We start from the raw sequence: 14,494 nt of genomic DNA, 5'->3' as shown, positions 1-14,494 counted from the left end.
TTATAGTATGTTGAAAAAACAGAAAAAGTCATGGTATAGTATGTCACAAAAGTCATAATATAGTATGTCCCATGCATAAATCTTAATGCAGCGGTACTGGTTCAAACCTAACCCATGGCTCGTTGACTCTTTGATGCATGTCATACTCTCTCAATCAAAAAGTCATGTAATAGTATGTTGAAAAAAGTCAGAGAATAGTATTTTGTAAAAATGTATAAAAACGTGTTGAAAAAAGTTATAAAAAAAGGTCATGGTACAGTATGTCGAAAAAATGATTAAAAAGTGAAATTATAGTATTTTGCAAAATTCATAAAAAAGTCATAGTATAGTATGTTGAAACAAGTCCTGAAAAAGTCATAGTAAAGCAAGTCTAAAATGTTTTTAATTCATAGAATACGACAATGAAAGTCATAAAATAGTGTATAAAAACATTTTATAGTATGTTCAAAATATAAAATAGTCCCACTATACTATGTTGTCAATGATATTGAACACGAACATATCTTTTTACATCATACACAGTACAAAGTAAAAACACATGTATAATCATAGATTTTTCTTTATTGCCAATATGTTGAACACCTCATTATAAAATCCTGTTCCTATACAAAGGCCAGCAGAGCAGAGTGCTTCCATTACAGTGTCAGTAGATGCTACTCTAGTCCATGTCCAGAGGGAGGAGAGTGAGATGTTGGTGTGGTACTGTCAGGGTCAGTCCATTGTGACCAAGCTGCAAAATAAAAGCTCTTTGCAACGTTCAAACCTCAAAACCCCCGTTAGGCGTAACACTAAAAGAACTAAAGCAGGGGTGTCAAACATACGGCATGGGGGCCAGAACCAGCCTTCCAAAGGGTCCAATCCGACCCACAGTAAGACTTTGGAAAGTGAAATAAATTATGTCTCTGAAATTTCCACAATTTACAATAAAATGCACTGCTATTCCCATTGGTCCACCGCGGTCGTACTGTCCTAATGAGAGTAGCAGGCCCTACGCTGGATATCCTATTATAGATCCCACGTGCTTACGCACTGACTATGTGAAACAACACTGTCAAGCGTAGGCTACTGTTCATGCAGGAGCCCCGGGTGACAAATGTCTTTGTAACTAAGGGGGGAAAAAAAGAGACAGAGTGTCGGGTTTTCAAAGAAAAATGGAACAGTTCCTATTTCTTCATACAGGTAAATGGGAGGCCATTGTGCTTGGTGTTGTTTCACAAACAATACAAGAACTTGCCAGGACAACTGAGAACAGAGAAGATATATGAATTGTTGGTAGTTTTCAGGAAACAGCAGTCAGTCTTTTACTCATAGGGACATAGGGGACGTTTTCACAACATACTTTTTTACACAAAAACAAAAGAAAAGAATTTTGGAGATATTGTGATTTGTAGGACATTATGCAAGGGTTTTACTGGTCCAGCCCACTGGAGATCAAAGTGTGCTGTATGTGGCCCATGAATTAAAATGAGTTGGACACCCCTGAACTAAAGGCTTCCATATATTTAGTGACATCACCTTGGCTACGTAGTGAAAACAAACTGTCTGGCACTGATTCCTGCAGAGGAACAGCCAGAGTCCACTTAGAAGGCTAAAAGCACACAGCACATGCCCATCTCTCACTCAACAGCGACATGACACAGAGAAATAAAATATATCAAAACTAAGTGTCCCACTCGACACAGTGATTTTGAGGATAAAGACAATCCTCAGCATGCTGTGAACTGCATTGCAAAAAAAAAAAAAAAAAAAAAAAAAAGCTAATCAAAAGTACCTAGATTGATAACAAACTCCTTTTAACTGATTTAATGACATGCAGCTGGATATTTCCTAAAGTAAAAAATAATAATTTACAGTTTAATCTCTTTAATTTAGCGATCTAAAGGAAAACATGTAGAACATAACACAGCTATCATTTTGGTGAATATATAAAATCTTTGAAACATTAAATGTTTTTATTATCATTAGTAGATAGCAAAAGTATACAAACCAAGATGAAATACCCCATTTCAATGTCCCATATACAGCATAAATATCAAACCAGGGATGATTTTAAACTACTGTATAGCAATATTAAACATAAATGGAAGTGTTCAAAAAAATGTAAAACAAAAACAAAACAAACATTTTCCTGTTTATACTGTTTTCCCCCTTTCTGAGTGGTCGCTATAAACTGTCCTTTTCTTCCCACACGACGAATGACAGACATCAAAAAGAAGCGAGGCTTTGATTACATATCATATGTGCACGTCATGTAATAATAATTAAATTAGGCTAGTCCCACTACTTCATCACACCTCTGGATAAAAACAATAATGATTTGGTCTAAATTTGATCAAATGACACACAATCAAATACACAAATAAGATCTGAAACACTAAGAAGAGAAAGGTTTTGGCACTAAGTTTTCTTCGAGGGATCCGTAAAGATCTGCACGCTCAAAACAGGAGTGTCTCTCTGTAAGTGATGCTTATACTGCTCCAGTTTAGTCTGCAACTGATGTGTGTTATACATGAGTTTAAGCGCGTTTGTGTGTGTCCATGTGTGACGGCCGAGATGTAGTGACCATTCAGAAAGGGTGAGGGGCTTTTTTTAAATTTTTTTTTTTATAAGGACTCAAACTCATCGATCCTCTGCTTGGTGTTGCCCTGCCTGATCTGTCGCAGGGTCTTGTATTTGTCTCGGCCGGCCCGGACGTTCTCACTGTGAAGAAGGTCATTCTGGGTATTCTTGGATTCATCACGTGCATGAGCCAGCTCTGAGGTCAGGGCCTGTGGGGACAGAAAAGGAGAGGAGGCATGAGATGAAACCTCAAAAGAAACCCAACTACTAATACAATTCTTGCATTAAAAAAATAAAATAAAATCAGGCATTGGACACTTGTGAATGGTCGTTATCTCTACGGATCGCACTGTCCTCACCTTCAGCTGTTTCTGGACGCGCTCGTTCTTCTCGGCCTCGGTCAGGCGATCCTCCTCGTAGCGGTGGTCATTGATGCCTTCAGTCTGCAGCTCGGCGCTGTTTGTGCTGGCGTTCTCTTCGCTGTCGCTGTTGTCGTCCAGGGGTTCGTACATGGGGGGAGGTGGAGGTGGAGGCGGGGGGGGCGCCGTCATCACCATGTGCAGCTCCTCCTTGGTCTTTATCAGATCGTCCTGGGCCTCCATGGCCTGGAAAGAAGAATTTGTAACACAGGGACAGTCAGTTTACTCTCCTTTGTCTCTGAATGTGGTGGAAAATCTGTTTTGTTAAATTTAACAAAATATATGAAGTACATACACAAACATAATTTCCCTCCCTGCCGCACCCTCGTTTGTTTACTTTAAAAAAAATTTTAGTTTAAGATTACAAGCATAACTCTTCAACAACATGTGTACTCACTTCTACGTTGTTTACTGTTTTAGCAGGTTAGAGAACTTGTAAAAGCAGAGAAAAGAGTCTGAACAAATCTAATTCCAGGCCTTGTATAATGTACTGTACTTGTCTGCTGCTAATGCGCTTCAGTGTATCGTACACTGCAGGTTACCCTCAGTTTAAGCTCTCACCCTGAGCTGCCATGACTCGGCCTCCTCCTCCTTGCGTCTCTTGGCCTCCTCCAGCAGGCTGATCTTGGCGGTGTGCTCTGCCAGCTCTGCAGCCTGATACAAAACAACAGCAGACACACTTATCCAAGAGTCAAGACTTAATACGTGGATAGAGATATATCATCTCTATTTAAAATCAGGTAGTGTCATTGAGATCAAGATCTCTTTTGCAATAGAGACCTCAGTAGAGCAAAAAGAAAGAAAAGCAAGCAGATAAAACAAAAGCACATAATGTGTAATTTTAGATAATGATCTAATTGCACAAAGAGAGAGCACTGGTCTTCATGTAATATATTTCTGCGATTGAAAATGAATGTGTGTCTCCATCCACTGCCGTTATGCATTTTTTTCAGGCGCAAAAAACACATTTTTAAACATCTTTTTAACTTCTTAAAACAAGCATCAAGTCCTATTACCTCTCTAAGTTACTGGAAACAAGCAAAAAAAAAAAAAAACGTTTCCTAAAGATTACCGTCATCTTCAAAGAGATTTCGCTCATGCAAGACTGTGATTTACAGAGATTTAATTTTAACGGCTACATGTAAAACGGTGAAAACAACATTTATTGGCTGAGGTAAAAATCCACAACAAAAGTCCACAACAATTAGAAGTATCTTGATTAAAAACATAAAAAATGACACTTATCACCAAAAGTTTTGATAACTTGAAATATGATATGATGCAATCACCTTAACTTCAAAAGCATTCAGAGCTCTCAGTACCATCATAAAAAGGGAACTCAACAGTAGAAAAGCAGAAACCTTTGAGCAGAGCTGCCTGCTAAAATGTAACACGACTCTGCAGGTGTCGTGGTACATTCCTCGTTCCTTGTGACCACCACAACAATGTGAACGGTTTGTCTTTCACCAGACTGAACTAACTGGAGGCTCAGTATTAAAACAGTACACCTTAATTATAAAGTACTGAACAGATCCCAGCCTGCAGCGGACTTGGCCGTGAAATTGTTGTGTTGAAGGTGTTCAGCTGGAAAGTTACATGCTGTCAAACATTGTCAAACACAATTCTTTTTCCGACTTAATCCATTGCACAAGCGTCTTATTAGGGTTTAAGTATAAAGGGTGTCGCAGCAGGTGTCTGTGCTGCAATACAACTGTGAGTGTGGAGAAGGAACCACAGCTTTACTGTCCAGGCTGTTCAAGTGAAAACGGGAGCACACAGTCCTGTGGGTGGTCCACAGACCAGCGGCTTGGGGTGAGGGGGCGGTTAGCCTGAAGTAACGGGGTGTGGTCCAACCGGACGCTACAAAGTGGTTTTGTCTGGAGCCACAGTAGGCAGGCACTGCTGAATACACCACCCTGCAATGCGCCTGGTACAGACCTGGACAAAGTACCAGCCGAATATAGCCAGGTAAAACGACCAGACAGCTCTTTTTCTTAAACAGTTGTGCAACTAGCTATAGGTATGGCTGTAGAGTATTTGCAACCTGGTTGAAAGAATTGCACACATTTGTCTAAAATACTGACCAGCTGCTCCTGACCCTTCTGCTGGTCCTCAGCATGGCGGGCAAGCTCCTCTTTAGCCAGCAGAGCAGCCTGGCGCTCGGCCTCCAGACGAGCTGCCTCCTCCTCGGCTCTCCGTCGCTCCTGCTCCAGCATCATGGCTCTCTGGACCTGGTCCTGCAGATCTACCATAAACAAACAGAAGAGATATGAAACAAAGCTCACAGCTACAGTACTAGCACTTCAAGGAAAGCTAGTTCATGAGATACTCAAACTACAATTCTTTTAAAACAAGAACCACGGCGCCCTGGGTTCTTTTTCTAACGTCGTTCGGTGTTTCACTATAAGCAAGCCAGGTTTCTATTACATTGTTCGTAAATCTTCACAGATCCCAAGTTTCCCAAGAGGCTAAATGATACCTAAAACATCTGAGCATTGTGGGTTATACCGTTTCCGCCATGGATGCAGTAATGTGTAAGTAAGAGTGTTTCTAAAGTCTAAACACAGATTAAGTAAAAACATAATGTGCAAAGCGCAAATAAAAAAGTAAATATGCCAAATTGCATCCTTCTACTGAGGGGCATTCCCAGTCTTAAAATGGAGATACTGTAGCGACAGTCTATTCATACGTGAGTTTCTGTTGCTACTCAGGCTGTGAAACCACAATCAGATGGAATTCTAAATATTTCTAAACAAACACTGCAAATCATTCGGCACTAATGTATGAGCAGGAAACGTATTAATCATTACTAAAGAGGAAGCCCCGGAGTCACTTAATGCTATTATTAGCCCGATAGCTTACTGTGCAGTATATCATTTCGTCAACAATAAAATGCTTCCTACGGTCGTTTTTTATTTATTTTGTTAAAGGAACACTGCTGGTATCGCCTGCAGACGAGACTGTCACGAGCAGAAACGGGTAAAACTGGAAGTAAAAACACAAATGCTTTTTTTCTGGTTTGGACAAAATATAATCAAAATATAATCAAAACACAAAGTTAAGAAAGTTACTAACCATCAGGTATCGTACTGTACACACAGATGACATCACTGCTAAAGCAAATAACAGATGCTTGATTGATTCGGCTTAGCATTAGCCTGTTAGCCTCGCATTCACCTGCCCGCATGAACACACACACATTCTAACTATTTTCACACACGCACACGCTTTCTATTCTAAAGGGTGAAGTGATGTATGGGCCCCGCCCCGCCTTTCACCTTTCTCTGCCTTCTTGGTCTTCTCCTCAAACTGGTAGAGCCTCATCATCAGATCCTGCTTCTCCCGCTCCATCTGGTCCTTCTCTCTCTCGATGACCTCTCTCTTCTTCTTCTCTTTCTCCAGCTGGGCCCTGAAGATAAGACACAGCAGTCGTGAGCTGACATGGTTGATGCATAGTTACGGCTGACAAACAACAGTCAGTGAGCCCCCCCCCCCCACACACACACACACACACACACACACACACACACATATACAAGCCCAGATTCACCACGATAGCACAAGCTGTTCTATTGTTATTACAACCGTTTGAAAACATAAATAAATCTCATTCATCCATCACGGTCACATACAGTACACTAAACATGTAAATATAATTCATCCCACACGATGACCATTTGCAGGTGAGGCCTTGAAATGGCTTAAATAAGCAAGATGTTAATGCATTCATCAATAGCAGGGACTCTTTAAAGGTTTTTAACTGTTGAAATAATCAATTAAATGACTCATGGTTTGATCTATAAAATGTCAGAAAATAGGGAAAAAAACAAAACTTCATGGATCTTCAATTTACTAGGAGAGAAAAGTAGAAAGAAAGCGACTGGCCGGATTCTGGTGTGAATTTTGTCGAAAGCGGCAATTGACGAATATTGTCATTCTTGATAAATTTGTCATTTATGTTTCCAATTATTTGTTTAGACATTTAGACATCAAACCAAAGATAATACAATGTGAGGGCTAAGGTTAGAAATATTAGCAGCTTTCCCATAGTTGACTTATAACAGCAACTTGTCATCTTATTGTGCTGTTCAATTAGCCTTGTACGTATATTGATATCTACACTAGATTTATTATTTTTTAAACGTTTTAATGTAAACTATGAAAGGAAAAACTTTAATCAGGGGGCAAAATATTTCTGTTGGAGGGCCAGATTTGCCTCATTGTCCTATTTGTACTCCAGCTTTATCATTAATCGCTAAATAACTTTGCTGTACTAACAACCTGACATCTCCCTGAGGGTTTAATTATGTTTAAATCAATTAAGAGACTAGTAACCATCTAGTAACTGTTTGGACATCAGCCCAGCCTCTGTCATACTGTGAGCTCCTGTTTGTGAACCCTAACTCAGTCTGCGGTGACCTAATGGTTCACCCACTGGTATTTACTGTGCTGTCTCCCGGCGTTACATCACCATGTTTGAACAGCTGTAGATGAGACCAGGGTCAACATCCATCCACTTTTAGTTCAGCCAACACAGGAAGCACATTTCCCATACTTGAAAAGGGAATGGTGGGTTGTATTGCCCAATGAATGGAGGTTTCACAGGTTGAACAGCATGAATTGTGAAAAGTGTCTGCCATTGGTAAAGCTGGTTCACACAAGAGAACAAGGTCAAAAGTGCACTGCTGGTCTTTATCCACTTCATGGAGGACCATCTCTTTTTCTGTTTTATATGATTATAGACTGAATATATTTGTGTTTGAACTATCGTTTGGACAGAACAAGACGTCACCTTGGGCTGTGGGAAAGCTTGACAGGCAGTTAATCACTATGATCTGACTTTTTATAACCCAAATGATGAATAGATGAATCAAGAAAACTAGCAAATGAATCAATAATGAACATAATTGTAGATGCAGCCTTAAACTCTTGCAGCCTTACCCATTTTGAAAATCATTCGTTTAACATATCATGTCACATTTAAATATATATAAATATATTTAGCCGTACACACACACACACTTTTACTTTTTACGTAATAAAGATCAATTCAATATTACAATATGATAAATGTTTGTACTTTGCACCGTTAGTTGTCTCAGAATCATTAATTTGACAACAGGTATTTGTAGAATAAGAATATATAGAATATAAGCTGAAATTCTATAAAAAATATTACTGAATTACTGCTCATTCGTTGTCAAATAGATTCAAAAGTTTTAGCCAAAGAAAATAGAAAGTGGCTAAAGTCACAACCTAAAAGAAGGTTTTGAATAGTAGTTTTGATATTTTGAATAGTGTTTGGGATAGTTTTACTTTTATCAAAGTAGAAAAGTTGATTTTGGAAGACGTTTAACAATATCTACATATGATACATATATCTGCGTACTTCTCCATCTGTTTCTGTTGCTTCTCCTCTCGGGCCTGGGCCTTCATCTGCTGCACCTCGATCGTGTCTGGCTTGCGGCGACGCATGTACAGCTCGTGGTTGCCCATGCACAGCTGCAGGATGCGCTTATTTATCCTCAATCTTGCTGCATAAAACACAAAGTCCTGGAGAAGAAGAAACAGACAGGAGGAATAAGAAACGATAGGAAAAGTGAACCAACACCAGGCGGAATCAAGTGTTTAGCTGCCTGTTTATTGTGCTTTACTGATAAAAAGGACTCTGAGCAGATGCAGGGACACTTTTAATACAGATCACTGCTACAAAGAGAAGGTTTATAACTTTCTTTTGTGAGTGCTTGGAATCCTTCACAAATAGCTTTGCCTAAAAAGCAGCCCTGGCTATTCTGTATGCTAGATCAGACTGAGGATATGTCTTAATGGTTTTTCTCTCCGCTACAGAGAAAAATGATGCCAATGGTAAAAAGTAAGCAGAGAGCTTAAGTTTACTTAATAGGCTGAACGCTTCATTTTATCTAAAGAGAAACAAGAATTCTTAAACTGGAGGTGATTGTAAAGGAGACTTTTCAGGGAAGTATTTTCAGGTATTAAAAGTATTACTCACCGGAGATTTTTTGTCAATGGGTTTGATGATGAACTTCTTATCATTGAAGGAAATGTTTCTGATCTCACTCCAGGGGAAGCCAATCTTTGGGGTCAATCTGAGGAAGTGACCACATGTACACGAACGTTATACTGCGATCCTGAAGTGCTGCATGGCCACAATGCAATTATGATGTACACTGGCACAACCCAGATAGTTTTCTTTTGATCTATTTTGACTAACAACAAAAACAGAAAACTGACATTATTTGCAATGGCACAATTAAGATTTTCACAGCTATGTGGACGACTCACAACTGTACATAACCGCTGGTGGCGGATGATCGTAACAGCATTTTAAAGGCTGTCCTGCAAATATTAGAGCTTCGATGCGCAACAAGTATTTTAAATGAAATGAGGACAAAACTGAAATTACAGTTTTTGGTGCTGATCCTGAAGAGACAAAATTAAACATGGACAAAACATTGGGGGGGAATTACTGGGGGGGGGGTCCAATATCTCGGTGTAGGGCATCGGTGCAATACTTTTAGTTTATGTTCTGGTGTATATGGATCTTTGTATGTTAATGAATGATAATTACAGTTTAATTGTACATGGATACAGATATATTGTATGTATATGAAGAGGCTGTGTGCTGATATGTCCCCTGTATTATCAAGACACATCGTATAAATAAAGGCTGATCCTATCACTCTGAGGCAAAAAGCTTTGGTGTATTTGTAGACAAATGTAAGGCAAATTTTTTTCCGGTTGACAAATATTGCAAATGTGACAAAATATCTAACTCTTTCTAATGCAAAAAAATAGATTCATACTTTGGATTCTCAAATGAGATTATTTGCTGCATTTCTTTTTCATATACGACAACAAATTAAATATCTTTGAGTTTTGAACTGTTTGCCGGTCAAAACAAGCACATTTATGTTTAAACTAAAATATTAAATCGATCATGAAAATAACAATTAGTTGTAGCTTTATTTATTATAGTAACACATATAGTTAAATATTAGACCATTTCAGACAAATCCTTCACACTGTGGTGTTTGATAAAACTCTCAGGATGGATTTCTGTATCCAGTGTTCGAGTATAGGGGATGAATCTGGGGTGTGGCCTTCCGTTCCATTGTGCCAGACAACCTGAACGGATGCCAATCTTATTCAGCACAATACAAAGTAGCACAGTAAACATTGACAAGCAGATAGTGTTGTAATCTAGGAAGGCAGCCATCCACCTCATAGCGAAACTCTGCTGTGAAACCGCACTGCCTGAACAGGAATTTCTCTCAACTACTGACCCTGACACATGCTCATGGAATTGAGAGAAAAATGTGGAAGTTATCTCAGCGATTTAATATTTCTATCAGTTAATTAGAAATGAATGTTGTAGTGATGCGGTTTATAAAATGTTGCAGTTTGCAGTGATGTAGGAAAGGAAAGACACTGAGGTTCGCGAAAATCTTGCTGTTTTTCATTAGTAAGTCTCATACTAATGTATGAGAATAAACCCGTAAGGAATATTAGCATTTGATAGCAACAGTTAATGGTACAAGTATGTTCAGGTACTGTTGCAGTCCGAGTAGATACCAAGGTTAAAACTGAGTCAATATAAATAAGTGAATTGTAATTTTAAAAGTTTGAAAGTTTTGTCAAAAAAACAAATATATTCAGTTATCACACAAGACAAAAAAAAACAGCCAATCCTCTCAGAGAAGCTAAAATCTATGAATGTTTTCCATTTTAGCTACATAAACTAAATATTAATCGATAATCAAAATAGTGTGTCAAAAAAAACATGAATAAAACTGTGAATAAACTGTGTTTGTGTGCGTTTAAGGAGGACGGTTGCCTTGAATCAAGGAAAACCTCGAAAAGACGCCGTCCTATATAAAATGAGCAGCGCTGTGGTTCGTAGAGCAGGAGAGCCTAAGGAGTTAAACCGGCACCAGACTGTGTCCGAGCAAAGCCTCGGCTGCACTGCTGCATTGTGGGCCGGCTGCTCTCATTGGAGAGACAGTGTTGTAGGTTAGCCTCACATTCTTAAGTGCCGCACAGCTTGAAAAACCAGTCGGCGTAGCCATGGTTGCAGCAGAGGGCACCGTGGAGGAGAGGCCTGTCTTTGCTGATCCCAGGGAGCACATAAAGAGGCAGACTCCCACAGGGACACAAGGACCCGGGGCAGTCTTTAACAATGCGTTTCTTAACCACAGTTAAGACACAATTAGTATCTAAATGAGAGACTGGATGAACTTTAACACAAAAGCAGTTACAGTAATGAAATCATTTAGACTTCTTCAGCTGATACAAGACAAAGAATTAGCCGGTAAAGGTTCAATTAGAGACCTGACTTGCTAAACTTTGTCATTACAGCGTCACCAACCGTCTCTGTTCATTTCTTCCACTAGGGCACACCAAGTAGACCAGACTGCTTTCAGTAGACGCTGGCATGAAAGTTGACACAGTGCAGACAGTTAAATATGGGAAAAAGCTACAAAAAAAAAACCTCAGCCAGAGCAGAGTGATTTCCAGCACAGCGTCAGTGACTGAAAGGCACCTGGGATGAAGTGCTCCTTTAACACACTTCACTCCAGTGACCCCACAGACAAGGCCACCAGCACACAGGAGAGCTGAGGACTCTTTTCACCAAATTAGAGGGTGATTACCTCCCAAACTGTCTTGCCCTATAAACCAGAGTCTGGCAACACCCTTTCACAGATCACAAAAAGAAGGTTTCCTTTGAAGCACAATGCCACACAAAGAGTCCCCAAAACAAAAAAATTCAACAGAGGAATATTTACTGTTCTCTATCTTACTGTCTGTGGGTAAACAGAGAGGGGTGGTGATAAACTACAGACCTGGACAAGTCTGAGGTTAGAGTCTGCCCCAAGTCAAGGGGAAATTAAATAAATACATAATAATAAATAAATAAGATAAGGTCTGTAAATGTAAGAAAAGATTTCCTGTAAATCATCGTCATTATAAATGGCACACAATGTGTACTTTGTGCTTCAAAGAGGTGTGAACAAATGAAGTATATAATCTATATTTTTACATATATACGTATATTTATATTTATGAGACAATGACGCAGGCACAATTATATGCAGCGTAGACACACATTCTAAACCATATTATGTGATTTGTGTTGAGAAACCTCAAGATAAAAAAACGATTTCAGCTCAAATCTGCAAATCTTGGATTTTAGATAATAAAGACACCTAAAAGCAAACTGCTTTAAATCTGTATTTGGAGATATTCCTCCCAAAAGACTGTATTCATTTGGCATTCCTTGTCATTTCTGTCATACTGTCTGCAGAGAAACAGGAATAGTGATTAAGTACAGATATGGACCTGGCTCAGCCAGTTTACCTCCGTCTCACAGAGCTGCAGCTTCTGTAGCAGCAGGCAGAAACAGACAGGACACACACTAACAGCAGGGCTCAAAATACAGTGCTTACTTGTCGTCCTTCTCATAAATGTTGAGTCCCAGGGCGTCCACTCCCAGCCACAGCTCTGTTCCCTTCTTGTTCTTGATGTCAAAGTAGTTAACTCCATACATTTCCAGGTCTTGGCCGATCTTCAGGTACTCCATTATAGCGTCCTCCCTGCAGGAATCACCAGAGGACAACAGGAAGCTGTTCATTCAAGTATTCTTATTAACTCACTGAATGAGATTATATCAAAAACGCACACTCACTTCAACATCCCACGGTGCTCCTCGTGCCACACCTGAATCCTCTCCTCCCACTGCTCTCTGGATAACTTGTGCTGCTCCTGAACTCTGCAGAAAGAGAGAAGAACGCCGCAAAGATCAGCCACAAACACACAGAGACCACTAACAGACAAGACGATCTGATATCTTTGATAAATAACATCATGTGCTCCGTTATAATGCGAGCATTGAATTGCGCAAAGTCCAACTTTGTTTTTGTTTACGTGTGTTTTTCCCTCACTGTGACTTGCAGCGCTTCAGATTGAGAGGAAAGGTACAACAGGGTGTGTGCTGCTGGCATTCCAGCAGTGCACTACAACTTAAAGTCAAGATTGATGCATTTTGTGCACCTTCAAACACCCGCATAGCCCTTTCTAAAAAAAACATTTTAATCTTGTTTTGCATTTTACTTTCACTATACACTCTCAACTGAACAGAACATCTGTTGTATTTAGATTATGGTAATAATTCTGGCAAGGCAGAGCTATCAATATCCGATTATTAAAAGTATGACTATACTATTAAGGCGATGGTGGGTCTACAATAACCACATAACCTTCTGTACCCTTGTGCATATCCAGCTAGCTGTTGGTACTATCCGACACAGTTTTTTAGTTTGTGCTAAATCAACAGCAATGCCGGAGATCGTGACAACCTCAGGACACAGACCACATGGTCCCCCACAATGACCTCCAGACTCTCAATTTGTCGAGACGCAGGAATTAAAAAGAGACATCATCATGTACTTGATGGCATATTTGGGCTGCTGTTTTTTTGTTCCTGAGAGCCGATACAATTGTACATGCTTGTCACCAGTCACTGACACACACACGCAAATCTTTGTAGCCTGTGCCATAATTGATGATGTGATAAAGCTTTGATCTAAAACTCTCGCATGCTCTGGTGCAACCAACGAGACACTCTGATATCTTACATTTCAGCATGTGTATTTCGGTGTGCATGCCTTGAAAGGTAAACTCATGAACGGAAGGAAACCGATGGAAAAACAAACACCCACACAAATGATTCAAATGTTTTAGACTGATAATCATCTTATGAATCACAAAACTTAATCTGCTTGTTTGTTATTTTGGCTTCCGGGGGGGGAGATGGTGACTGTTTTAAGTTTTTTAGTTCCTTCTTCCTCTAATAAATCAGGTGCATCACTACATAACATCTGGCGCTTTCGATCTAGGCGATTCCCTGTTCTGAACCTACTGGCTCTCTCACCTGTGTGGCAGCAGGCGTTCGGACAGCAGGTATCCAGGCTGGTGGACTTCTTTGTTGTAGTCTCCAAACTTGGCCTGAACAGAGTAGGAGGCGAGCAGCACGGCTGTCTCTGGTGGACAGTAAACCTCGTCGCTCAGGATGCCCTCCTTCACCTGCAGGAAGAAAAGCTTCTGGGTGATGTCCTGGATCAGCTCCTCAGACACATCCTCAGGGAAGAACTTGGCCCGAAACTTGAACTGCAGCGGGTTCTCCTTCTTGACGTCCTGGGACGACACCTGGAGAAGAAATACAACATAGTTAACATACAGTATCGTGTGAGCGTTAAAGGAGTGGTTGGACATTTTGCGAAATAGGCAAAATTCTTTCTTGCTGATGATTAGATGAGAAGATTGACACCACTTCCTTGTTTGTACGGTAAATATAAAGCTGCATCCAGCTAGCTTAGCTCAGAATAAAGACTGGAAACTGGTAGCATGGCTCTGTCAAGATGCAACTAAATCCCCCTTCCAGTCCCTCTAAAGCTCACCAATTATCACGTTATAACTTGGGGGGGGGGGGGGGGGGGGGG

The 14,494-nt window shown here is 40.1% G+C and overlaps 1 protein-coding gene across 2 annotated transcripts in view; it reads right to left on the bottom strand.

Moving 5' to 3' along the window:
* Positions 1-541: 541 nt before the first annotated feature.
* Positions 542-14,494, bottom strand: part of ezrb (ezrin b) — a 27,243-nt gene continuing 13,290 nt past the window's right edge. The window contains exons 4-13 of one of the 2 annotated variants that reach the window (XM_031861557.1): positions 13,927-14,201; positions 12,682-12,765; positions 12,443-12,589; positions 8,989-9,085; positions 8,368-8,531; positions 6,257-6,387; positions 5,063-5,223; positions 3,540-3,632; positions 2,919-3,164; positions 542-2,768 (exon numbers count right to left, since the gene is read on the bottom strand). In XM_031861557.1, the coding sequence (XP_031717417.1) occupies positions 2,604-2,768; positions 2,919-3,164; positions 3,540-3,632; positions 5,063-5,223; positions 6,257-6,387; positions 8,368-8,531; positions 8,989-9,085; positions 12,443-12,589; positions 12,682-12,765; positions 13,927-14,201 (1,563 nt within the window). In that variant the 3' untranslated portion in view covers positions 542-2,603. The remainder of the gene's footprint in view (positions 2,769-2,918; positions 3,165-3,539; positions 3,633-5,062; positions 5,224-6,256; positions 6,388-8,367; positions 8,532-8,988; positions 9,086-12,442; positions 12,590-12,681; positions 12,766-13,926; positions 14,202-14,494) is intronic. The other variant, XM_031861558.1, reaches the window with a different exon arrangement.

The sequence above is a fragment of the Anarrhichthys ocellatus genome, unplaced genomic scaffold (genome assembly GCF_004355925.1).
Source record: "Anarrhichthys ocellatus isolate YVR2014 unplaced genomic scaffold, GSC_Weel_1.0 scaffold25, whole genome shotgun sequence".
Taxonomy (NCBI): domain Eukaryota; kingdom Metazoa; phylum Chordata; class Actinopteri; order Perciformes; family Anarhichadidae; genus Anarrhichthys; species Anarrhichthys ocellatus.
The sequence above is the reverse complement of the archived record's forward strand: the minus strand, read 5'-3'. Positions and strand labels throughout refer to the sequence as shown.